General features: G+C 40.9%; 1 protein-coding gene across 1 annotated transcript in view; it reads right to left on the bottom strand.

Annotated features, from left to right (window-relative positions):
* The window catches only part of EXOC4 (exocyst complex component 4), a gene marked incomplete at both ends in the record, with an annotated part of 836,896 nt that overhangs the window by 221,692 nt on the left and 587,277 nt on the right, over nucleotides 1-27,927 (bottom strand). The window contains 1 exon segment of the mRNA XM_079711536.1: nucleotides 20,013-20,257. Coding sequence (XP_079567662.1) covers nucleotides 20,013-20,257 — 245 coding nt within the window.

Genomic DNA, 27,927 nt, shown 5'->3' with positions numbered 1-27,927 from the left:
TTTTAATGGAACTTGAGTACGTTTTAAAATAGAACCTAAGAGTAAATTTAAGTATTTTTACTTTTGCCTTTTTCTTAGATTCAACAGTTTACTTATATTCATACGTTTATTAAAGCGCTTACCACATCATGTACTTGTTAATTTGTGAGTCTGTCCTCACCACCATCCACAACCCCCCTCATCCGCACAACTCCTCTACACAGTTAAAAACAATATCCAACTGATCTGCAAACTTATCACCACACAAAAACCTGTATGTGGATGTTTACAGCAGCTTTACTTGTGATGGAAGCAACCAAGATATCCTTCAATAGGTGAAGAGATAAACAAACTGTGGTTATTTCTGTATCATATATCACATCCATAATCCATACCATGGAGTATTACTCAGTGATCAAAAGAAATGAGCTGTCAAGCCATGAAAAGCCATGAATGTTACTCAGTGCTAATTTAAAGAAGCCAGTCTGAAAAAGCTAAAAACTGCATGATGCCAATTATATGATTTCTGGAAGATGCAAAACTATGGAGACAGTAAAACGATTAGCGATTGTCAGAGGCATCGGGAGCGGGGACAAATGCTGAGTAGATGAAATAGAGGGAATTTGGTGGGTAGTAAAAATCATTTTGGTGATACTCTAATGGTAAATACATGACATTAAGTGTTTGTCAAAACCCACAGAACTTTAAAGCACAAAGAATGAACCTTAATACATGCAAATTTGAAAAAAATTCATTTAGGAGGCTAAGGGATCCCAGGATGAAGTGCGGAATGTGACAAAACCATGTAACTTTATCACAAATGTATAAAATAACCCTCTTGAAAGGAAGGTGGGAGAAAAAAGTGCTGACCCAAGTAATTTTGGAAATTAGTAGAGTTTGTAAAACTACAGGCAGAAGGAATTGCACATAAGGACTGTGACTGGTTGATAAAGTTGTTTCCCACAGGGCGTGGATTATCGACTCTGATATTTCTATGCATGTAAGCTGGGATCGAACAGTTAGGGAAATGGGTGGTAGGAGCCAGGTTCTTCCACTGTTGGAGAGGAAGGCTACAGATAAGCAAGAGGAAGAGGCTAGAATGATCCATATGGCAACGCATTTGAGTCAGAGACATCAGTATTACCTCAGTTTTAGCTTAATAAGTGGCCACATACAGAAATATATAGATAGATAGATAGATAGATATGGATATATACAAGGGTTAGTACACACACAGATTTCCTTTCTCTGTCAGCTGAGAGGGCCTAGAAGTAATGATGCCCAAGCAGCAACAAGCATATCAAATCCCCAGATCTTGGTTGCCAATACTATTCTCTCTAATAACAGGAACTGGAGCTGCTTGGAAAAATGTCTGATTCTAGAACTGGGGCAGGAAATATAAAGATGGAGGTTGGAGCATCTGCGAGTGTCAGAAAATAAGTGCTAAAAAAAAAAAATCACAAAGATGGTGACACAGGAGCTCCCAATGGCCAAAGCTGGAACAAGTTGAGCAAGAAAATAAAGATAGTATTGGATTATGTAATCTACTGTATACAATAAAAATCCATGAGTTCATACTGACATAAATAAATGATTGAATAAATACAAAAAATGGGAGGAACGAGACAAATCTTTCAGGCAGAAGCATTCCAAATCATTTATGCAGATACTCCATCCTCAAGGAGGTGTAGCATAACTCCCCACTTCTTTTCTTTCTCTCCCCACCCCTGAGTGTGTGTGCTGTGCATAATGAATTCCTTCCAAAGAGGAGACTATGGAAAGCAGAGGAAAAGAGTGACTTTCTAGTGGAGAAATCTGACAAAACACAGCCTCGGCCAGGCAATCAAGGTTAACAGTGACGGTGATAAGTCAAGCTGAGAGCATACACACCTGATGTGACATGATGAGAAAGGCGCTTTACCTCTGTGGTCTTCCTCCCCCAAACACACACCCCTAGTCAAATTATGAGAAAAACGTCAGACTAATCCATATTGCAGGACATTCTACCACACATCTAACCTGCTGTCAATGTCATTTAAAAAAAAGGAAGTCTGAGAAACTGTTACAGCCAAGAGGAGCCGAAAGAGACAATGAAACATAATGTGGTGTCCTGGATGGAGTCCGGGAACAGAAGACATTTAGGTGAAAAACAAGGCAATCTGAATAAAGCATGGACTGTAATTAATAGGAATGTGTCAATATGGGTTCATTAATTGTAACAAATTCACCATACTAACATAAGATACGAATAAGAAGGAAAACTGGGTATGGGGTGTATGGGAACTGTACCATCTTTGCCACTTTTCTGTAAATCTCAAACCTTTCTAAAATAAAATGTTTATTTAAAGAACCCTAAAATTTAAAGCTACTTTCCTTGGCAAACAACATAGGTTTACTTCTGTATACCCTGTACCTAACTGTAAGCCAGAGGCCATACTTTAACATAACTGCTGGCAATTTCCATTTAACTCATTCAAGCAATGGGTGCCTACTATGTGCCAGAGATTTCTTTTGGCTCTAAAGCAAAACTTGGAAAGGATGGAAGAAAAAGGGATACTTCTTGTTCCAGAGGTAGGAAATCTGCATCCTGTCCAGCCCTCTCTCGCTCAGGCAAGCTGCTCATTCTAGACAAAGCCTTGGAAGCCAGGGGCAAACACAGCAAGCAAGGTCACCAGAGCACTTCTGCAAGCACCTGATAGGCAGCCTTGACCTTGGAACAACCAAGGGGAGAACAAATTAAAAAACGCTTTGTGGAATAAAAAGGAAGAAGCAATTAAGCTCCTGTGGTTGAAGTGGGGCAAAGAGAAGTAGTGTGTGTTGGATGAGGAGAGTACAGAATGGCTATCGTTGAAGTGCAGTTATCTGAATTTGACTTTGTGGCTATTTGCAAGTGAATACCCAGGGTATTCAGGACTCCAGAGATATGACCATCCATCATGGGAATAGCTGTAACTATGGAGGGAAAAAAAGCAGATAAAAATGAGGAAGAAAAAGAAAGGGAAACTAGAAGCCTAGATGGATTTTTTTTCCTCCTCAAAAGGCTGTATTTCCAATATGTACAATCCAAAAGAGACATAATGGCATAGATAACCCGTAATGAGTTAGCTGTGTGTTGCCTTCTCCCCAAAGCAGGACTTTAACTGACAGAGCTCCTGTGTGTCTAAAAAGGTCATAAGTGAGAAAAGTACAGTCCAGTCTTTAAACAAATATGAACATGCTGCAGCCAAATGGCTGCTCTTGTGGACAGAGGTGATGAAAGACCCCATCCAGTGGCTGCCGGTGAGGGCTCAGAGAGGAAAACCTGATGACGATTTATGAGCACAACACTTATCCCAGAAAGTAAGCCCATGTGGTGTGTTTGGCCAATCATGACAATCAATCAGAAGAATGACTTCAAATCGGAGCAAAAGGTTGAGGTCACCAAACCTCAGGCAGCCATGAGGTTACTACCTGAAGCTTCTGTCTGGAGAGAAATACTCACCGGAAACTGTCTTCCTTTCAGAGCTGGATTACTGGACCCCTGCCTTGGCTGGCCTCTCTGACCCCAGGCTCTCTGCCTTCTAATCTTGACTGTGAACTACCAAAGCCCATTCTGTGTTCTGAAACTTAAAAAAAAAAAAAAAAAAAAGAGCATCGATGAGAGTGTACCCTTTTGCGGCTCTGTTAGAAAGGAAACAGTTCCGCCAAAGTTTAAGATCTCAGTGGGAGTCCTGTGCCCTGTGAACCTTACTTCTCACTCTCCATTCCTTCACTCAACTAGACTAATCCCATCATCTCATGAACAATCCTTTGGTGTCTTCACTTACGTTATGTTCCTTGTTTGGGTCACTTTCTACCCCACATTCTCCATTTCTACATATCCGACAATGTCCCAGTTCAGGACCCACCTCTTGGCTAAAGTTTCTTGGATCCTCCAGCCCTCAGCTGAATCCTCAACTCTTAAACTGCAAATCTTCTGAACCATCACAGTCAGTGTTCAGGTACCAAAGGTCCTCTACTGTTCTCACATCCGTAGGTGTGAGGAATTCTGATTCCCCAACTAAACCAGAAGCTCCAGAGAAGTGGGAGCCATGCTTTAAATTTCTTCTGCCTCTCCACATCTCCTTGTCCGGTGATAGCACAACGCAGGTGTGTAATGAGCAAACATTTATCATTTAGTTGCATTAGAATTTCAACAGTGGAAACTATTCAACTGTGTTGTGTCACTCTTGTTATAGTTGACAGTTGACGTGTCAGATTTTCACCAGCCCATCTTAGAGTGTTTAAGCTAAGATCAAGTACACCCAACGTTGTGAGTAGGACAGGTATCCTTGAAAAGCACGAAGAAAAACATCTGCTTTATTTGAACAGTTCATTTTAAAGGGCCATTTAACTTGCAAGCTTAGAGAGTCTTCTTTCTCCCTCTTCCTTTTCTCACTAGAACGTCTCTAAGCAAGAGCTGCACTATCCAGACAGGGCAAAAATGACTTAGGATAAGAACCTCAAAAATTCCCCAAGAACAGCAGTTCTCTGTCTACATTCATCCAGCTCCCACCAGTAATCTTGCCAGATCAGCAATTCTGCTGCTCTCAAGAATGATAACTATCATTTACTTGGGCTGTCAAGCCAGCCTTTTCTCCCTTCTTGGTATCTTTTGATGGGATGTTTTTCCTCTTCTCTTGTATTTAATGAAAAGAAATAAATCTGAGAATACCTTTGTTAGCAAGTAAAGTCAAATCTATTTCAGGCAAAGGCAGCTCTCTAAAGATCTGAGCGACAGAGTAGTTAATGTAGTTCAGCCCCCGTCAGCAGATCTGTCATAAGCCATTACCTTCTCTCCTGCTTATCCACCAAGGAGTGGACCGAGGCAAGATCAAAGCAGACAGCAGACAATCAAATGTCTCAAAATACTTACCCCAAATAAGCCCTGTTACATAGAACAGTCTAGGTGACAACCAAGATGGCCATTGGTGCCTGCCTTTACTTAGAAAGTAAATTCAGAATCCTCCTTTAAAACCCAAGGCTTATCCCTATATTGATGTCATTCTGAAACAGCCTGGTGCTCAGACAAGTTTCTTAGTACCAAGCAAAGCTGGTAAACAAGTGTCACTAACTGTAATTACTTTCTCATTCAGCAGTCCCTCATGACTCCTCTATCCATGTGGACAAGCCCTTCCAGCCTGTTGGTTTTAAACTGACCTCATAACCCAGATATAATAAATGAATTCTTGAAAAGTTGCATCTAAATTAAAATCTGCTCAAACACATTATGAGAATTGATGGATTGCTGAAGAAAACATCTGGAATTTTAATGGACTTAAAAAAATAAAGACTTCAGATAATTAATGATTCTTATACAATATATGGGGTTGGCTGCAGATGATTTTCTGCAGACAAAAGAAAAAGAATTTCTTCGTTTCGAGCCCCTCTGGGCTTTCTCCAAAAGCCTAGCTGGCTATACTATAGAGAAGTTAGTTGAGAGGAAGATGGCGGAAGAGTAAGACGCGGAGATCACCCTCCTCCCCACAGATACATCACAAATACATCTACACATGGAACTACTCCTATAGAACACCCACTGAACGCTGGCAGAAGACCTCAGACCTCCCAAAAGGCAAGAAACTCCCCACGTACCTGGGGAAGGCAAAAGAAAAAACAGAGACAAAAGAATAGGGACGGTACCTGCACCTCTGGGAGGGAGCCGTGAATGAGGAAAGGTTTCCACACACTAGGAAGACCCTTCAGTGGCGGAGACTGCGGGTGGTGGAGGGGGGAGCTTCGGAGCCACGGGGGAGAGCGCAGCAACAGGCGTGCGGAGGGCAAAGCGGAGAGATTCCCGCACAGAGGACCGGTGCCGACCAGCACTCACCAGGCCGAGAGGCTTGTCTGCTCACCCGCCGGGGAGGGCGGGGACTGGGAGTTGAGGCTCGGGCTTCGGAGGTCGGATCCCAGGGAGAGGACTGGGGTTGGCGGCGTGAACACAGCCTGAAGGGGTTAGTGCGCCACAGCTAGCTGGGAGGGAGTCGGGGAAAAAGTCTGGACCTGCCGAAGAGGCAAGAGACTTTTTCTTCCCTCTTTGTTTCCTGGTGCGCGAGGAGAGGGGATTCAGAGCGCCGCTTAAAGGAGCTCCAGAGACGCGCGCGGGACGCGGCTAAAAGCGCGGACCCCAGAGACGGGCGTGAGACGCTAAGGCCGCTGCTGCCGCCACCAAGAAGCCTGTGTGCGAGCACAGGTCACTCTCCACACCTCCCCTCCTGGGAGCCTGTGCAGCCCGCCACTGCCAGGGTCCCGGAATCCAAGGACGGCTTCCCCGGGAGAACGCATGGCACGCCTCACGCTGGTGCAACGTCACGCCGGCCTCTGCCGGCGCAGGCTCGCCCCGCCTCCGTGCCCCTCCCTCCCCCCCCGGCCTGAGTGAGCCAGAGCCCCCGAATCACTGGCTCCTTTAACCCCGTCCTGTCTGAGCGAAGAACAGACGCACTCAGGCGACCTACACGCAGAGGCGGGGCCAAATCCAAAACTGAACCCCCGGAGCTGCTCGAACAAAGAAGAGAAAGGGAAATCTCTCCCAGCAGCCTCAGAAGCAGCGGATTCAATCTCCACACTCAACTTGATGTGCCCTGCATCTGTGGAATACCTGAATAGACAACGAATTATCCCAAATCAAGGAGGTGGACTTTGGGAGCAAGATATATTATTCCTTCCCCTTTTCCTCTTTTTGTGAGTGTGTATGTGTATGCTTCTGTGTGAGATTTTGTCTCTATAGCTTTGCTTTCACCATTTGTCCTAGGGTTCTGTCCATCCGTTTTTTTTTTTTTCTGTTGTTTTTTTGTTGTGTTTTTTACTTAAGAATTTTTTTTTCTTAATAATTATTTTTTATTTTAATAACTTTATTTTATCTTACTTTATTTTATCCTCTTTCTTTTTCTCTTTCTTTCTACTTTTTTTTCCCTTTTATTCTGAGCCGTATGGATGAAAGGCTTTTGGTGCTGCACCAGGAGTCAGTGCTGTGCCTCTGAGGTGGGAGAGCCAACTTCAGGACACTGGTCCACAAGACACCTCCCAGCTCCACATAATATCAAACGGCAAAAATCTCCCAGAGATCTCCATCTCAACACCAAGACCCAGCTTCACTCAACGACCAGCAAGCTAGAGTGCTGGATACCCTATACCAAACAACTAGCAAGACAGGAACACAACCCCACCCATTAGCACAGAGGCTGCCTAAAATCATAATAAGGCCACAGACACCCCAAAACACAACACCAGACGTGGACCTGCCCACCAGAAAGACAAGATCCAGCCTCATCCACCAGAACACAGGCACTAGTCCCCTCCACTAGGAAGCCTACACAACCCACTGAACCAACCTTAGCCACTGGGGACAGACACCAAAAACAACGGGAACTACGAACCTGCAGCCTGCGAAAAGGAGACCCCAAACACAGTAACATAAGCAAAATGAGAAGACAGAAAAACACACAGCAGGAGAAGGAGCAAGATAAAAACCCACCAGACCTAACAAATGAAGAGGTAATAGGCAGTCTACCTGAAAAAGAATTCAGAATAATGATGGTAAAGATGATCCAAGATTCTATTTCCCAGATCCAAAATCTTGGAAATAGAATAGAGAAAATGCAAGAAACATTTAACAAGGACCTAGAAGAACTAAAGAGGAAACAAGCAATGATGAACAACAAAATAAATGAAATTAAAAATTCTCTAGAAGGGATTAATAGCAGAATAACTGAGGCAGAAGAACAGATAAGTGACCTGGAAGATAAAATAATGGAAATAACTACTGCAGAGCAGAATAAAGAAAAAAGAATGAAAAGAACTGAGGACAGTCTCAGAGACCTCTGGGACAACATTAAATGCACCAACATTCGAATTATAGGGGTCCCAGAAGAAGAGAAAAAGAAAGGGACTGAGAAAATATTTGAAAACATTATAGTTGAAAACTTCCCTAATATGGGAAAGGAAATAGTTAATCAAGTCCAGGAAGCACAGAGAGTTCCATATAGGAGAAATCCAAGGAGAAACATGCCAAGACACATATTAATCAAACTATCAAAAATTAAATACAAAGAACACATATTAAAAGCAGCACGGGAAAAACAACAAATAACACACAAGGGAATCCCCATAAGGTTAACAGCTGATCTTTCAGCAGAAACTCTGTAAGCCAGAAGGGAGTGGCAGGACATATTTAAAGTGATGAAGGAGAAAAATCTACAACCAAGATTACTCTACCCAGCAAGGATCTCATTCAGATTTGATGGAAAAATCAAAACCTTCACATTCAAGCAAAAGCTGAGGAAGTTCAGCACCACCAAACCAGCTTTACAACAAATGCTAAAGGAACTTCTCTAGGCAAGAAACACAAAAGAAGGAAAAGACCTACAATAACAAATCCAAAACAATTAAGAAAATGGGAAAAGGAACATACATATCGATAATTACCTTAAATGTAAATGGATTAAACACTCCCACCAAAAGACACAGACTGGCTGAATGGATACAAAAACAAGACCCATATATATGCTGTCTACAAGAGACCCACTTCAGACCTAGGGACACATACAGACTGAAAGTGAGGGGATGGAAAAAGATATTCCATGAAAATGGAAATCAAAGGAAAGCTGGAGTAGCAATTCTCATATCAGACAAAATAGGCTTTAAAATAAAGACTATTACAAGAGCCAAAGAAGGACACTACATAATGATCAAGGGATCAATCCAAGAAGAAGATATAACAATTGTAAATATTTATGCACCCAACATAGGAGCACCTCAATACATAAGGCAAATACTAACAGCCATAAAAGGGGAAATCGACAGTAACACAGTCACAGTAGGGGACTTTAACACCCCACTTTCACCAATGGACAGATCATCCAAAATGAAAATAAATAAGGAAACACAAGCTTTAAATGTTACATTAAACAAGATGGACTTAATTGATATTTCTAGGACATTCCATCCAAAAACAACAGAATACACATTTTTCTCAAGTGCTCATGGAACATTCTCCAGGATAGATTGTATCTTGGGTCACAAATCAAGCCCTGGTAAATTTAAGAAAATTGAAATCGTATCAAGTATCTTTTCCGACCACAACACTATGTGAGATATCATCTCACACCGGTCTGAATGGCCATCATCAAAAAATCTAGAAACAATAAATGCTGGAGAGGGTGTGGAGAAAAGGGAACACTCTTGCACTACTGGTGGGAATGTAAATTGATACAGCCACTATGGAGAACAGTATGGAGGTTCCTTAAAAAGCTACAAATAGAACTATCACACAACCCAGCAATCCCACTATTGGGCATATACCCTGAGAAAACCATAATTCAAAAAGAGTCATGTACCAAAATGTTCACTGCAGCACTGTTTACAACAGCCAGATCATGGAAGCAACCTAAGTGTCCATCGAGAGATGAATGGATAAAGATGTGGCACATATATATAATGGAATATTACTCAACCATAAAAAGAAACGAAATTGAGATATTTGCAGTGAGGTGGATGGACCTAGAGTCTGTCATACAGAGGGAAGTAAGTCAGAAAGAGAAAAACAAATATCGTATTCTAACACATATATATGGAATCTAAGAAAAAAAAAGTTATGAAGAGCCTAGGGGTAAGACGGGAATAAAGACACAGACCTACTAGAGAATGGACTTGAGGATATGGGGAGGTGGAAGGGTAAGCTGTGACAAAGTGAGAGAGTGGCATGGACATATATACACTACCAAACGTAAAACAGATAGCTAGTGGGAAACAGTGCATAGCACAGGGAGATCAGCTCGGTGGTTTGTGACCACCTAGAGGGGTGGGATAGGGAGGGTGGGAGGGAGGGAGACGCAAGAGGGAAGAGATATGGGAACATATGTATATGTATAACTGATTCACTTTGTTATAAAGCAGAAACTAACACACCATTGTAAAGCAATTATACTCCAATAAAGATGTTAAAAAAAAAAGAAGTTAGTTGAAATATATATATGTTTTCACACACACACACACTTTTTCTCTCCTCCTCTTCTTGATTGGCAAAAGGTTACTGATAGAAGTCTGGTTAACCAGGGACTTTCTAAGAAAACCAGCCAACCAGACAAGGTCCTATTTCTTCTCCATCCGGAGATAAGACTATAAAGATATTTGTAAAATTCAAGTTGATCATATTATGTGCTTATTCTGCCTGTAAATAAAAATCATCTCTCATTTGCTCACTTCACAGCCTTTTTCATCAACAGTTATGAGGGCAAGTTCCCTGGTAGCATCATGTCAGTAAAGGCAGTACTTATAGATTAATCACAAGCATGAGTTGGTCAATTGCCTGTTCCGTGACAGCATTTAAAGGAAACGTCAGAAGGGGTACGTTTAGAAAGTGAACACTCTTAACAAAGCAACTACTTTCCCACTTAATTTATTTCCCTTTATGTTCAGATTTCCTAAGTAAGATATTAAAAACCATGGTAAAGTGCTTAGGGAATGATTGGGAATTCATTTCTGGGATGGCTGAAAAAGACTTCAAATTACCAGGTTTGGTTATGCTATGAAACCAATTCAGTAAATTGTTAACTGTAGAATCCTGATGGTGAGTGTGCGGGTGTTTTTTTTTTTTTTCAGTCTTTTTGGATGTTTCAAATATTCTCACGATAAACTGTGGGGAAAAAATTGCCGGATTCTTATGTTGGTTGTCTAATCATGTATGAAACAAACTATTGGTAAAAACTAGTGAAGCCTTTCATTTAATAGGAAATATTTTTCATTTCTGTAGGTGTAAGCATCATTCCCTTTAATGCTAATGGATTTTCTGAATGATCATGTGGGTGTGTGGACCAATAATAATAACAATTATGAGACAACAACTCAATATGTAGAGCAGTTCAGAAAGCCCTGCTGAATACATGATCTCATTGTACTCCTCACCTGAATCTTATGAGGTTGTTTGAGTTAGCATCATTCTCATTCCACATGAGGGACATGAAGTTCAGGGAAGATAGGTGGCTTGGGCTTGTCTAAGGTCACTGGACTGACAAGGAGACCAGATCCCCATTTTATATGCTTTTCCCACCATGCCATGATGAAATTTACATTTCCTGAATGACTAGGAAGAACCACAACAAAAATTCTACAAAAAATAAAAAGTATTAAACTAGTAATAGAATTAATCATACAAAAAGACCACAACTTGATAAGAATCTGAAGACACAGATGAATGTTATGAGATTCCCAAAGTCCCCATTAGTACTGAAAGACTTAATTTGCTCAGCTATCTCAGAAGTGGACAGTGAGTGTTGAAAGCCACAGTGACAATCTGAACAACCAAAGACAAGAACAAAGGCATCTTCTACTGCATCTTCCTCGATAAAACCTGAAGCAGGGGCTTCCCTGGTGGTGCAGTGGTTGAGAGTCCGCCTGCCGATGCAGGGGACACGGGTTCGTGCCCCAGTCCGGGAAGATCCCACATGCCGCGGAGCGCCTGGGCCCGTGAGCCATAGCTGCTGAGCCTGCGCGTCCGGAGCCTGTGCTCCGCAACGGGAGAGGCCACAACAGTGAGAGGCCCGCGTACCGCAAAACAAACAAAAAACAAACAAAACAAAACAAAAAAAACCTGAAGCAACCACTAGTTGGTTGGTTACTTGAGGCCTTCATGTGTCATGAAGAACCCAAACAATATTGCTGGTGAATATTTTATCTTACTTGTATTTTACCTTTATTAAGTAAAATTCAAAGAAAATCAAACCCCCACACTGTGTTAGTATTTCTTTCAGTTTAGATAAACACTGAAGAATCAGATTAGACCCCAAGGCATCTTGGTTCTAAGACTTATTTTAGCACGGTGAGACCATTAGCACCAACTCTCAGAGCTTACAGGGGAGAAAAAAAAAATCAGTTGATCAGCTGTCTTTTCCATTTAATGATTTTCATGATGACTTCCTACAGACCTTAAATGGGACTAATCTATTCAGGCTAATAAAAGCTAAATCTATTCTGCACCATGGAGTGCAGTGGCAACAACTGGCCGCAACGCAAATACCACTGAAATCCAACATTCTTCATATTAACATAATTTGATATGATGAAACCATATGCTATTGCTGCTGGCCACACTTCCCTGGGAAACCAACAAGAGGTTACCGGCAGTACCTTGGCTTAGCTGGGGAAATAACAGGCTTGGGCTTCAGTGTAATTATCTCTGGCAAATCATTACACTGTAAGCAGCTGTGTCTACTAACTTTCAGTAAGGCTTAACCAGAGCTCCAGCAATCACTCAACCCACCAAAAACTTTCATTTGGAACCTTTCTGACACCTAGAGTTTAGGCCACCTTGGCCCTATTGCCTTAACAGCAATACTTCTACACTGCTTCCTGCCAGAGGGTTTTCAAGGAAAATATAGCAAGTTGAATATGTTGCATTCTATATAATTTGCTTCCAATTATTAGCTGTAGTGGGATGAATAGTGTCCTCCCAACATTCCACACACAATCTCAGAATGTGACCTTACTTGGAAATAGGGTCTTTGTAGATAGAATTAAGGTTAGGGTTGAGGTGAGATCATGCTGGATTAAGGTGAGCTCTAAATCCAATGAGAGTGTCCTTATAAGAGCCAGAAATGGAAAAATGGAGAACATGGGAGAAGCCCATGTTAGGATGGAGGCAGAGATCGGAGTTATGCTTCCAGAAGTCAAGAAGTACCAGGACCACCAGAAGATGGAAGAAGCAGGGAAGGGTCTTCCTCTAGAGCCATTGGAGGGAATGTGGCTCCTGGCCTCCATAACTATGAGAACATCAATTTCTGTTTTTTAAGCCACCTAGTTTGTGGTAATTTGTTATGTTTGCCCTAGGAAACGAACATAGTAGCTTTTTTTTTTTTTTTTTGCAGTACGCGGGCCTCTCACTGTTGTGGCCTCTCCTGTTGCGGAGCGGACGCGCAGGCTCAGCGGCCATGGCTCACGGGCCCAGCCGCTCCGCGGCATGTGGGATCTTCCCAGACCGGGTCATGAACCCGCGTCCCCTGCATCGGCAGGCGGACTCTCAACCACTGCGCCACCAGGGAAGCCTATAGCAGCTTTAATGGTCATAAATACTGCATGCTGCCTCTGCTGCTAACAAATGATCAGCGGGCAAATCCAGGAAAAAGAGAAAGGAAGTGAAACAATACCATCTCCTGCTGTCACTCTAGGGTAGTGGAAACAGAAGTTATAGGTGGGCGCTAGAGCACAAAGAACAGGAGTGAGTAAGCAGCAAGTTAGTGATAAGAGGAGATGCAGGCTGAAATCTACAAAGAGATGGCAGGGGTGCAGAGGCACCGTCAGTACAAATCAAAAGTCTATGAAGGTGAGAGTCAGGGAGCAGGCGGGTAGCCGGTAACAGAGCGGGCAATGCTGAAGTCCAGGTGTCTGTGACACGGGCAACGAAGGTGATGTGTTCTACCACCATTCCTCCGCCCACACCTTAGAAATGATGCCTGTGTTCCTAGGACACAGATTTTATTATTCTTGTTTTATAGAGGAGGAAATAGGTATGGAGAGGTTAGCAATTTGGTCCTGATCACAAAATTATCCATTGAAATGTCTGGGATTTCAATCTATTTGTATCTAAGACTTATGGATCAAGCTTGATTCAAAGTATCAAACAGAGCCCTCTGTCACAAACCTAAGTGAATTAAAGAATGCCTGAATTATAATTTTTTTGTACTTCCTCTCAGGGCAATAACTGATTCTATGGAGTAGAAAGATCCAGGCCAGCGGCATTAATTCAGGCTGCATATGTTGGGATCATCTGGGCAGCTTATAACACCTGGATGCCCAGGCCCCACCCCTGACCAACTGAACCAAAGCTCTGGGATGGGATCTAGGTGTGTTCAGAAAGCCCCTAGGTGATTCTAATGGGTATTGTTGAGAACCACACCCCTCCAGGTAGCCGGGGAAAGCACAGGAGGATGAGGAAGAGACGAGAGGGTGGGGTTTGTAGGCCGCCTCTAACCATCTGACTTCTCAGATGTGCTCTGACACATACTGGGGCAATGAGGAAAATGAAAATATGCTTTAAATGTTTTAAGATTGCCTAAAATTTTTGACTTGCACAGCTTATGTTTTTTTTTTTTTCTCCAATGATGGGGGAACATAAGCCAAAGCACTAGGAAAGCTGTCTCTGTCTCACATTGCCCTACATGAGCCAGAAAACGTAGTCTCATCCTGTGTATAGAAAGAACTCTGCAAAATTCAGCAACGTGCTAGACTAGGAAGCAGCTTCTGCTGCTGCTGCAAATATTGTTTTTACAATTTCTGTGCCTGTATGAAACAAAGCTGAATAGCTTTTTGAAGTTAACTACTGTTGTTATCTCAAGGCTAAGAGTCCACAGTGTTAGAGCCCCATTTCCTAACCTCCAGCTGGAAACGCTGGTATTAAGGCAATGCTTCTAAAAGTTCTGTCTCTATTAAAATCAACTAGAGGGCTAGTTAGACCAGAGATTCCTGCGCCCCATCCCGGAGTGGAGTGAGGTTCAGGAATCTGCATTTCTCACAAGCTCAGGTGATGTGGATGCTGCCAGTCCATGGATCACACTTCGTGTTGCACTGGTACAAGGCCATGCTTCTCAAAATCTAATGTACATACATATCACCTGGGGATGCCGTACATATGCAGATTCTGACTCAGAGGTCTGATGTTCCTGTCCACAGACCACTAAGTAACAAGGATACCGGGTATTCCACTGGGAGGTAGGGGAAAAAACTTTACTTGTATTTTTTGTTCGTAAAGATGTCCATTCAGCTATGTGATAGGTAAGGGATTAAAAAAACTTAAGCATTAGTCCCCGCCCCCCCCTTTTTTGGGTGGAGACACTAAGGAAGAATAAATTACATCCCCCAAACAGTGATAAACTAGGGAACTGAGGGAATTTTTCCTCATGTCTAACAAATGAACAGTTGGTAGACGCCTGTTACATATAAGGCATGGAGGAGTATCCACTTCAAACAATCAATTGTTTCCATAGCTCCATGTCCGCAATGCCAGAAGATCTGACTCAAGAGCAATGAGGAATTTCTCTTAATGGATTTCTTTAATTGGAGTCAGTATACTTTGTCTTGCAATGGATGGAGCCATTCTGCAGAAAAAGTGATGGTAATAGAGGACTCGCAGATGGTAACAGCATGAAGTATAGTCCATCCTGCTTCTATCTGGGAGCATCAGAGGCATAAGAACTGTGACATTTTAATTTAAACATTGTCATGAATCTTAAACTCAAGACCATGAATCTGACACCATGGGGGCAAAACACGCACACCCATGCCCTTGTACTAAGGAAGTCATCATTCATTCATTCATTTTCATCCACTCAGCCATTTATTCAACATTGCCTTCTCTATAGCAGGCATGGTTGCAGGAGCTGGGGATTTAGGAGGGAACCATCTGTAACAAGTATCCGAGCTATTCCATCTGTTGGAAAGTGGTTTAGACACTGAGGCAAGAAAGATGCATTGGTTTTACACTTCTACTCCTGTGAGGCAATATACGGATTTAGAGCAGTACATCTCTGGCTATGGTGAGAGTCTGGTTCCAAACTCTCCCCCCATCCCCCGAGTCTGTCACAGATGGATACTTTTATAAAATGAATTACTAGAAAAAAGAAATTTTTAAAAACCTGGTGATAAAAACACAAGTCCCAATTTTTTACTGTTAGGTTCAACAGACAATGTCAAATTGCTAAAAAAAAAAAAAAAAAAAAGTGTCTAAATGCTTCCTCTCAAACTCTGCCCATCTCATAGCAGACTAGTAACAAATAGGTTAGAGCACGGGAGCCAGGGTTAGGTCGCCTGGGTTTGAATTACAGTTCTAGCGTTGCTAGCTAGGTGACTATGGATGGCCAAGTTAGTTAATTTCATTGTTTCTCAGTTTCCTCCTTATAATAAGAACGCCACCTTCACAAAGCTGTTGTCAATGCATATAAAACACTTACAAGTCGGGCTTCCCTGGTGGCGCAGTGGCTGAGAGTCTGCCTGCTGATGCAGGGGACATGGGTTCGTGCCCTGGTCCGGGAGGATCCCACATGCCCCGGAGCGGCTGGGCCCATGAGCCATGGCCGCTGAGCCTGTGCATCCGGAGCTTGTGCTCCGCAGCGGGAGAGGCCACAACAGTGAGAGGCCCACGTACCGCAAAAAAACAAACAAACAGGAAAACAAACAAAACCAAAAAACATTTACAAGTCAATACATATAAAACACTCAATAGTGTCTGGCTCACAGTAGATGTATTAAAGTGTTAGTTGTCACCATTACTACTATTTACTATTATGAATGCTATCATTACCACCATTAGACTTCCACTGTTACTACTAGTACCACGCTGCTCTATCACTTTGGGTATCTGCACAGTTGTTTCACCTATAAAATGGTGCTTGTAATTTCTTCCTTCCTATTTCCTTCCTTCCTTCCTTCCCTCCTACGAATTCTGTGCCTAGAAAGTAAAACTACCAATGCAAAACTACGTTATTGCCCAAGTAAATGCCCCCTTATAACCGACTGTCTATCCTGACCAATGTCATTTCAAAGAGGAAAGGACAAAATGTCCTGGGGTTTTCTGCGTCTGCACCTCATCAGATAAGTAGATGGAAGCAGCACTGAGACAGCTGTCTGTCCACTCTCTCTGGAGAATCCAGTTGGGCTGATGCTTCATGACACTGGGTGCTGCCTTCAGGGAAAGGCACGACCCCTTCCACTCTGTGACCAAACAACAGTCTAGCCAAGGGAATGACTTTGAAGGACATGTAATTGAATACTTAACCCGCCTGCATTTTTCACACATACATATATTTCTTCAAGCTCCCTTCTTAACTATTGTTTTGTACTCTCAGCTAAAATGGTGGAGAATAATTTCTCCATTATTTTTCTTTAGTTACGTATAATTAGCTGAGAATAAAAATATCAAGGTGACACTGAAACACATTTAAGAAACACTGAAATTTGAGCATGGGAAATTATGTTTGAAAACAATTTACAATCATTATAAAGCAAGAGACTTTCTCAAGATGGGAAAGGAAAATAACCACCTCCTCACTTGCTTTTTTAACCTCATAACTGAGAATATTAAACAAATTTACTGATATGGTCTAACTAATTTGCATTCTCATAAAATTTTTATGAAGAAAGAGAGAACAACAAAATAACCAAATAAGAAAGCAGGTGTTTGGGCTCTGTAAACATATTTGGAGGTTGATAACTTGCATGGCCTTAGTTTTAAGACTTATTCACTTACATATAACTATCATATCTTGACAAGGTCAAAGAGAGAAGAGGTAAAGTTGGAGTTCTTACATAGCCTCAGAACGGAGTAACTGACTTAAAGAACAAGAGGCGTAGTAACATGTACAAATGGCTGGTGATGAGGTTAGGAGTGACTTGACAAGCACATCGGTAGGCTGCCCAGAGATGCCATTTAGCCAGCAGTGTGTGGCCCTGACATGGCCCAGACTGTAGTCAACTAGTGGAGTTTTAATCTGTCTTTGTTACTCAAGCTGAAAATCATCATGTTTAATGAGCCAGCATCTTTAGTTCCCAGATTCACTCTGTAGTGCATTATTTCTTTTAAATTAGTACACTAAGCATATTAAAGTTGCTTTGTACAGCATACGGCATGACACTTGAGGGATATACATACTGAGAGGTTTTCTGATGGAGAGGATGTTAATGATACTGTCAGACATAAGATACATGTAAACAAGTTTTTGTCACTCTCTTTCTCATCTTCCCACTCCGACTCTGCAGTTAAGACTCTCAAAATTTATTCACTGTGTCCATCCACCCACCCACCCACCCACCGACACACATAAACATTCATTCAACAAACTATCGAGTGTCTTCCTACTGTTTGATACTGTACTATACTTTTGGAACTTAATTTCTAGTGGGAAAAGATAGGAAATCAACAAGCTAGAAAGTAAATGATTATAATTGTGCTAAGAAGGAAAAAAATTAAAATGTTAAAATAGTGACTAACTGGGGAGATCTATTCATGATCCTAACAAAAACCAGAATTCCATTCAGATGACTAACTGAAGAAATATTAATGAAGAGATGACTGACAGAGGTACAGGCAGCACTGAAAGAAGCAACAAGGGATGCTGAGGCACCCAGAGACCAATAACAGCAGAAAGCTATCATCAAGGGCCAAGGAGGAGAGATGGTATGACCAGCGTCCAGTGAGAGCTGAAGCCATACAGGAGGTGTCGCCTGGCAGGACCTCTGGTTACAGAGGGAGGCACCCAAAGCCAAAACGATGATCCAGGGCTTCCCTGGTGGCGCAGTGGTTGAGAGTCCGCCTGCCAATGCAGGGGACGCGGGTTCGTGCTCCGGTCCGGGAAGATCCCACGTGCTGTGTGGGATGGGCCCGTGAGCTATGGCCACTGAGCCTGCACGTCCGGAGCCTGTGCTCCGCAACGGGAGAGGCCACAGCAGTGAGAGGCCCACGTACCGCAAAACAAACAAACAAACAAACAAACAAACAAAAAACTATGATCCAAAGTGGTAAGGAAGGAGATAAGAACCCAACATCTTTCTCCTTTTACCCTCCAATCTCCTGCTGGTGCTTCCTATTGGCAGAACCTGATCACAAGTCACTTGGCAAGGGAGTTTTGGTGGTAACAGTTCATAGAGTTTGGCTTCAGTGTTGAGAACAGACAGATTGGGACCGGAAGGTGGGGGCGGGGGGGGATGGAGAATAACCAAGGAAGGGGACCTACTTAGGTGGGACAGTTAGGAAAAGCTTCCCTGTGGAGGTGACATTTGAACAGGCACCAAGAGAAGATGCCGGCCATGCAAAGAGCCAGTGGAAGAGTAATTCAGCAGGGGGATGGGATGATGAGCACATGCCTTTGCTATTCTCCCTTCTCTGCATCCCATGCTCAGTACAGATCCTCACTAGGAACACATCCAACATAAACTCAGGCAATGCAAATGAACACTTCCCTAGGTGTGACGCTATTGTTCAAGTTCTGGGAGAAGTGAATGCCTCTATTCTATTTTCTCAATACCATAGAATAATTTGCATATAAAAAAAGAATGCTTACAACTAGGACATTCCCCTATGAAAGGGCCAGCATTTCTATTAATTCTAATGTACAAAGAAGGAAGAACCAAGGAAGACATACATAAAAGCAGGTAAAGGCAGGCAATTGAGGCAACTATATATATATATCACTTACAGAACTTCTCTTTGAAGATCTCAAGTCTTCTACATTTTGAGATATCCTCATACCATGCAACTTACATAAAACTATGCTATTGTACCCATCATTCTCTTAAGTGAAGAAACACTATAAAGATTCAATTACAGTGTAATAATAATTAACGTATAGCCAGAATTGAAATTCATAGTAATTTTCTTTTAGTCTTATATTTACCTCTAAGTCACTGGCTTAAAGCATATAAAACAAACACCTCAAGTCTATTAATCCATACATCTGACAAATTATCTTATTTCTGTTGTCCAGAAACCATTTCTTTATACAATGAAAGTAATATGATCATCATATTAAGATGATCATCACTTAAATTAATAAATGATCTGACTTTTAAAAGCCAGTTTTTTGGGTGGGTTCAAATGCACTGTGAGGTAGCCAAGTTATATAGGGTAAGTCAGCCCTCAAATGGTACAGCGGGTTTACTGTTGGTAATTGAGGTTAGGCAGAATAACTTCCTTCCTATAAGTCCTTCTACTCCAGGATGCATTCACCATTGGAAAGAGAGTTCTTTTCAAGGACAAATTCCAGGCCAATAATGAGGAGTTGCCTGCATGTTAATGAGACTCACCATCTCCCATATTCAAAGCTAACCACTTTTTTCTTAAAGATCTTCAGGAATTTCCATTATCTCTACACTAGTCCTTAATTTCCCTGGTGCCTGTTTAATTTATCTCCTCTTGTTTTGTCCCTGATGAATATGGAAACAGATGGTAACTCTCCTTCTTTTTTCAATTTGTGACTCTTGCCAAGTCAATGAAAACTGCAGGTAAAAACAGTAAGTTCAAAGGATGTGATTACCTGTAGGAGAGGCCGCTGCACCCCCAGCACTTTCATGGTGTCTGCGTTAGCTAGGATCTTCAGGGGGTCAGATGTTTTCGTGACTCCTTCAATCTCCTTGTTGATCTCGGCCAAGACCTGATTGAGGAAGATGTTTTTGATGTACACGGTGAGAAACTCTCGAAGAGGACACTGTTTGGCTGGGCCAAGTCCCAGGGCGTGCTCTATCTCCTGAATGAATCTGGAAGACAAACAGAGCGCAACCACTGTTAAGTGTATCAGAAAGAGTTAAATGTATCAGAAAGATAGCTACCGAAATATGACCAAACACACATGGGTATCTCTGGCTTTTGCTGCTTCCATGGAGAGATGTGGGGAAATTACCAGAATTCTAAACAAGAGCAGGTCACTCTATTATCCACCTACAGATGAGTTTTTTCTAACACAAGTTATTTCACGTATTCAATAGAAATGGGATGAAACAGAAACAAAAATTCCACACTAGGGGGAAAAAAGGAGAGACAAAAATATTTTTTATTAATTCAAGAAGGAAATAAGAATATAAGAAGCAAAAGAAAGCATGATAAACAAAAAACCAAATTATGATGCAAAGCAAAAAGTACACCCCCAATACTGCATATTTCTTATTAGGATCTTTATACATGTAGATAGAACTTTTAAAAAGAGAGAAAAAGAAAGGAGAGTATTTAAATTTATGATGCTGTTGGGAGGTTATGAAAGGAAACAGGATGGGAGGTGGGGGCAAAGGAGAACTTTAACCTTATTTGTAATGATCAATTTCCTTTATTAAAAACACTTAAAGCATACATAGCAGAATGTGAACTGTCAAAACTCAGAGATGAGTATGCAGATATTTGTTATGTTATTCTTTGTACTCTTCTACACTGGCAGCTCCTGCTTTCATGGTTCTGATATGCACAAATGGAAGTTACTAAAGTTTAGTGAATAACACCAGTACACCAAGATTTGAATTCCAGTTACCACAGTATGTTAACTGTGAGTAACTGCATGAAGTACAAACTCTAGGGCTTCGATCTAGAAATCTCTATGTAAATAATTAATGTTTATCATAATCAATGATCAAACATGTCACTTCTTTCCAAGTCAAGCAGCGATTGGTCACTGCACATCCGTTACGCAGTTCATGGACAGACAGCAAAGTGTGTAGCTGTGTTGTCTCCTTGTCTCTCAGTGATAGACCCATGTGACAGTTTATAAAAATGGATAACTGAAAAAATGAATTGGCCTAAACACCTAAAAGTACAGGGGAAAAAAATACCTGAAAGTAACACTGGGAGCGAAATTTGAACTGAATGTAAATGGATTTACAGAAGAAATAACTGACCCTGGGAACATCGACACTGGCCCCATTTGAGAGGTATCTGCAGCCAGAGTAAAGGTGAACTTACTGACCTTAAAAGAGAAAATGGCTGTGATAAAAGAGATGAAGACATCCCAGAGGAAGGGATGTCAGCAAAAAAATGTTACCTTAAAGGAACCCTTGGAGATGTTTCATGACACTGAAAAGCAAAGAATAAAATGCTGGCAGCTGATCTAAACTGAGAAGGAAGTATGACATTTCACCAACGCACAGAAAAGATGCTCACTGTGTATCATAAAGTACCCAAAAAGAAGAAGGTGGCAAGCACTGTTCAAATTACTCCTGGTAAGATTTATAAAGAAAACACTTTACTTCTCAGTGTTTCTAATGTTACAGTGTATGAATACATATTAGTTCTATTTTTCATTTCTGTATATATTTGTAACTGACAGTAGAGAATTTTTAATGTTTTCACAAAAAATTTTAAAGTCATGAAACAATTGTGATTTTCCCCATTGATTAATATTGCTTTGCATGGTGAGTTTTACAGTTCCACAATGCTTTGCAAAGTAAGAGTGGCCTTGTACTTTAAATTTTTCTCAAAAGTGTAAAAACGAAATAAAATGAAACAGAATCATATGAAATAAAGATGAAAAAATGAATGACTAACTGGGAATATATATGTGCAACTTATGTCACAGATGACAGTCAGTAAAAAAAAAAAACAAAGAACATAGTAGAAAAATGATCAAAAGACATGAAACGACAATTTACAGTAAGTGACCATTAAACACACCAAAAGTTTTAACTTCATTCATAATGAGAAAAATGAAAAGTAAACTATACTGAGATACCATTTTTTTGGTAATTAATGTATTTTTATTATTTGTTTATTTATTTATTTATTTATTTAACGTCTTTATCGGAGTATAATTGCTTTACAATGGTGTGTTAGTTTCTGCTTTATAACAAAGTAAATCAGCTATACATATACATATATCCCCATATCTCTTCCCTCTTGTGTCTCCCTCCCTCCCACCCTCCCTATCCCACCACTCTAGGTGGTCACAAAGCACCGAGCTGATCTCCCTGTGCTATGTGGCTGCTTCCCACTAGCTATCTATTTTACATTTGGTAGTGTATATATGTCCATGCCACTCTCTCACTTCGTCCCAGCTTACCCTTCCCCCTCCCCGTGTCCTCAAGTCCGTTCTCTACGTCTGCATCTTTATTCCTGTCCTGCCCCTAGGTTCTTCAGAACCATTTTTTCTTTTTTTAGATTCCATATGTAAGTGTTAGCATACAGTATTTGTTTTTCTCTTTCTGACTTCACTCTGTATGACAGACTCTAGGTCCATCCACCTCACTACAAATAACTCAATTTCATTTCTTTTATGGCTGAGTAATATTCCATTGTGAGATACCATTTTTTATACCCATACATCAGCCAGATTCCAAAAGTCTGAAAACACACTGTCGGTTTAAGTGTGGACAAAGAGCCATTCTCATATATTGCTGATGGGAGTGAAAAACGTTACAACCCTTATGAAGGGCAAACTGGCACTATCATCCAAAATTACAAATACATTTCCTTTGACCCAGAAATCCCACTTCTGGGAAATTCTTCCGACAGCTGTTATCTAAATATGGATGAGATGATCTATGTACAGGGTACAGAGATCAGTGTAGCACTGTTTTTATGGCAAAAGACTGGAAACAATGCAAAAAATCCATCAATGAGAGATCAGTTAAATAAACTATGGTGAATCTACACATTTTGCAATACTGGGCAGCAGCCCCAACTCTCAAACATGGAAGCTTTTGATGCACCAACATGAAAATATCTCTAGGATATATATTGTTAAGTGAGAAAAGCAAGGTATTTAGCAGTGTTCATATTTACTATACTAACCTGCATATAAGAATTATATAACCTCAGTTATTTAATTTATTATAAAGACATCCTGGAGGGATTCACAAAAAACTAGTAAAAGTGAGTACCTACAGGAAGCAGGGATGGTGGTGGGGCCTGGCAGAGGACTGGGAATATACTTTTCAATTTTAACTTTTTATAATCATTTGATTGTTTTAAAAACTGTGAATATATTAGCTACTCAAATAAAATTAAATTAGTGTAAAAATTATCGACATTTGTCAAAGACTATATTTCATAAATTGCTTTCCAATTAGACCACATTTAAAGTTTGGTGTATAAATGTTCCTTAAGTTTAGCCGTTTAACCTAATGAAGAGTTTCCTTTACTTAATAAATAAATACATCATGGTTGTTCTTCCATATCACCAGTGAAACATTCCATTAACCTCTGTGGCATGTGGAGGGGTCGGTGGGGGGAAGGAAGGAGAACACAGGGGATTATCACAGTCACCCAGGAGAGTGGAAATGGAGAAGCCATGACAAACAGCAATGAGGTTTCTTAATTGATGTAATCAACATGGAAAGGGAAATAAAAGCCTGACCCAAAACAAGATATAATAAATCTTTAAGAAGAGAATGAGTAGAAGAAGCCAGGAAAAAAATGAAGAAATAAAGAGTACATAGTTAATTAACCATGGCTATAATTTTAAGATCTCCAAATACCACATCGTACTACGTTGCCTCCTTCTGATCTCATCTAACCCTCAGAGAAACCATCCACCCAGGGGCATCTTGGTCCCCTTGGTCTGACTCTGAAAGACAACCACTGTTATTAATTTCATAACAAGTAAATATACCAATCATCAGAAACCCTATTTATTCTTTTCAATGGGACTTAGAAGAAGAGTTTTCTGGGCAGAAGTACTTCTTGCATTTCCAAAATCTTTACCAGTTATTACGAGGAGACTTTTAGTAGTTAACCTGTTCCTAAACAAAGTGACAGAGGCTCTAAATTATCCACTTTTTCTTTTTTTCTAGTCCCTTATTTGTCTTTGGTGCCCCTAAAACATGAAACTGCTCTGAGCAGCACGGATGGAGGCGCTCCCATTACTTTCAGCTGAATGATCTCTTTCGAATACAAATCATTTATTCCCTAAAGCACACACATCAGTCTAAAATGACACATTCAGGTTGATGGTGTCATCTCTAACTTGAGAGGACCCATTCAACATGTTTCCAAATCTGCTTTGGGAGCTCTGAGGGTCCTCACTGTTCAGAAGGCATAAAACATGCAGAAGAGAATGAAACAGAAAAATTAGGGCTGTCTCACCAGCCTCTTCTTTTCTCTGGAAAAAATGAGAAGCGATCACATTAAATGGCAAAATGCCCTTTCTTGGGCAGGAAGGACACAGAGTAAGAACCTTCCTAGGCATCCAGGAGGCGAATCACACTCACAGTCACTGCAGAGAGGAAAGGTTTAGGGAAGTGGAGTGGCCAAGGGCAAGACACGTAAAGTAGGTATTCCTGGGTCTGGATCTTGAATGTATAGTCTTGGGCAGGTTACTTAGCTTCTCTTCATCTTATTTGTGTATTCTGTAAAAATGGATATAACACGCAGGATTTGTTTTGATGATTAAATAAGGAAATAAAAGTTAAGCGCTCAGCACAGAGGTTGACATAAAGTTAACTGCTAATTAAGCCGTGGCTGCTGCTATTTGTATATTACTCTCAGTACATAAATCCTGATGAGGCTGGAGACTAGAGCAACGTGTGACATTGTGATTTTTTTCACTTGCTCCTTTACTTTCCCGTGCAATTATCCGTAATTGGCAATATGGGCCATTAGATGATTACTTTGACTATTTCAGCAACATGTGGATGTAGGAATGACCAAAACCTCACGTGGCCAGGGGTCAAGTGTAAATTTCTCACTGACATATCCTCAGTGCGTAATACTAGTCCACAGCTAGTACACAGTAGGTTCTCAGGAAATAACTGGTGAATGAAGTGTTGAATAAAATTAATAGCTCCTTTAATTTCAACCCACAGTTCCTAAAACTAGGGTATGACCTCTCCGATAAATAATGCCCTTCTCCCAAGGATTTGGACTGGAGGTCCAAATAAAAGATTCATAGAAAAAGAAAGAAAGAAAACTATCCCATATCTCCACCACAGATGCCTTGGACTGAAAGAGTATTCTCTAGTCCTTGTCCACCTTCTCACATTGTTTTTTGCTTTATGCAATATGGTTGTTCACAGTACTTCATATTTGCCCTTTCACAGAGGATAATACTCATAATTGTAAGATTCATTCCATCGATACATTATTAACCCAAACATCTATTAGGAAACATTAATGCTGCTTCCTGGTTTTATTACAGATAATCCTACAGTGAACATCTTCATTTTGCTTCTGTTGAATTATTTCTACAAGTTAAAATACTGGGAGTAGCTCCTCATCATTTTTCAGGGGCTAGTCTATATTTTATTTCCCCCGGATTCCCAAAGTATGCTGCATGGATCCGTTCACCTATTAAGAAACGTAAAAGTAATCTGTTGAATGGGAGATGGGAGAGTCAGTCACGGGTATAGAGGAGATTCATCAAAAAGCCCTGTTTTTCCAACAATGCTCCTAATCAGCTTTATGGAAGTAAGAAAACATTGAATTTTGAACAGTGGAAAGAATCTCATTAGGAAAGAAAACACTTCAAAGTTAAGATGGAACACAGATGGAACCCCGTCAAAAGGGTATTATCTAATCTTATGAAGTGCTTTCACACTAGGGACTTCCTATGCTTGTAAATGATGAGAAGGCAAACACAAAGCGCAGGTACATCTGTGTATATGGAAAGAGAGAGAATGAGAATCAAAGAGGAGGATCTACATAATGCTATAGGAGGAGTATCTAATTATAGGATTTTGAAGAAACTTATTCAGATCAGGCTCCCAAACCTCAAGCTGTAGAGTAGGATAAACCAAAAAACACATAGTGTAGGCAACCTATTTTTACTGCCTTTGAAAGTCTACAGCATGGATCTTATTTCCTAAATTCTAATGTTGCCATTTATAAATATTTCACCAAAGATTTTATTTTCAGATTATCATCAACCAGTGGGCCTCCAAAAATCTGTACATATGCAGTACCTATATTTTAAATTTACTCTTCCTTATAGCAAGTATGTGTCCATTGGAATGCATACATGAACACACAGTACCCACACCTGACCCAGTATTTTCAAAATTTTTATACTGATTTGATTTCTATCCAGGAAAATTATACTAATTAAAATTTCATTCAAGCTTCCCAAGCCCATTCCTTAACCCAGACTCCTCCTCACAAATTCCATCTTATTGTAAAGCTCCATTTCTTCCATTTCATCTCAGCCAACAATTATGGCTGCCACCAGCTGGAAGTATTCTTGAATAAAGAGGACCTGTACTGTATTTTAGAAGTTGCAATGAGAGCAATATTCAGTTATATGAAAATACTTGCTCACAGTGTATAAGTATTCCTTATATTAACAGCCTAGTAGTTTAAAAAATTCTACGGCCAACATTATCAGTAATGGGACAAACTGACATCATGTGCCATATGACATGATGCAGAGAAGAATACAGCATCACTTCTCTGATATTCTTGCCAAAAATGCATAACGTGATTCCAATCAGGGGGAAATAAAGTCTTTCCATAGAACCAAAATACAAAATTAAGGGTACAAATTTCAGAAAACTCAAATTCAGAATTCTGGATTTTGGAGTACAAGGAATTCATTCATGGCTCTCCCACAAACAATGTCACTGTTCACTGGTAATTCTGTTTGTTTGGTTTTTTTTCTTCAGTGATATCTATTATACTAAGGCTTTATTTATTTATTTATTTTTAATAGATCTTTATTGGAGCATAATTGCTTCACAATACTGTGTTAGTTTCTGTTGTACAACAAAGCGAATCAGGCATATGCACACACATGTCCCCATATCCCCTCCCTCTTGAGCCTCCCTTCCAGCCTCCCTATCCCATCCCTCTAGGTCATCACAAAGCAGAGAGCCGATCTCCCTGTGCTATGTTGTTGCCTCACACCAGCCAACTATTTTACATTCGGTAGTGTATATATGTCAATGCTACTCTCACTTCACTCATCTTTGCCCTCCCACCCCATGTCCTAAAGTCCATTCTCTATGTCTACCTCTTTATTCCTGCCCTGTAACTAGGTTCATCAGTACCACTTATTCTTTTTTTTAGATTCCATATATATGCATTAGCATATGGTATTTGTTTTTCTCTTTCTGACTTACTTCACTCTATATGACAGACTCTAGGTCCATCCACCTCACTACAAATAACTCAATTTCATTTATTTTCATGGCTGAGTAATATTCCATTGTATATATGTGCCACATCTTCTTTACTGATTCATCTGTCGATGGACATTTAGGTTGGTTCCATGTCCTGGCTATTGTAAATAGTGCTGCAATGAACATTGTGGTACATGACTCTTTTTTTTTTTTTTTTTTTGCTGTACACGGGCCTCTCACTGTTGTGGCCTCTCCCGTTGCGGAGCACAGGCTCCGGACGCGCAGGCTCAGCGGCCATGGCTCACGGGCCCAGCCGCTCTGCGGCATGTGGAATCCTCCCAGACCGGGGCACGAACCCGTATCCCCTGCATCGGCAGGCAGACTCCCAACCACTGCGCCACCAGGGAAGCCCCATGACTCTTT

This window comes from Hyperoodon ampullatus (genome assembly GCF_949752795.1).
Source record: "Hyperoodon ampullatus genome assembly, chromosome: 9".
In the NCBI taxonomy this organism is placed as follows: Eukaryota; Metazoa; Chordata; class Mammalia; order Artiodactyla; family Ziphiidae; genus Hyperoodon; species Hyperoodon ampullatus.
The sequence above is the reverse complement of the archived record's forward strand: the minus strand, read 5'-3'. Positions and strand labels throughout refer to the sequence as shown.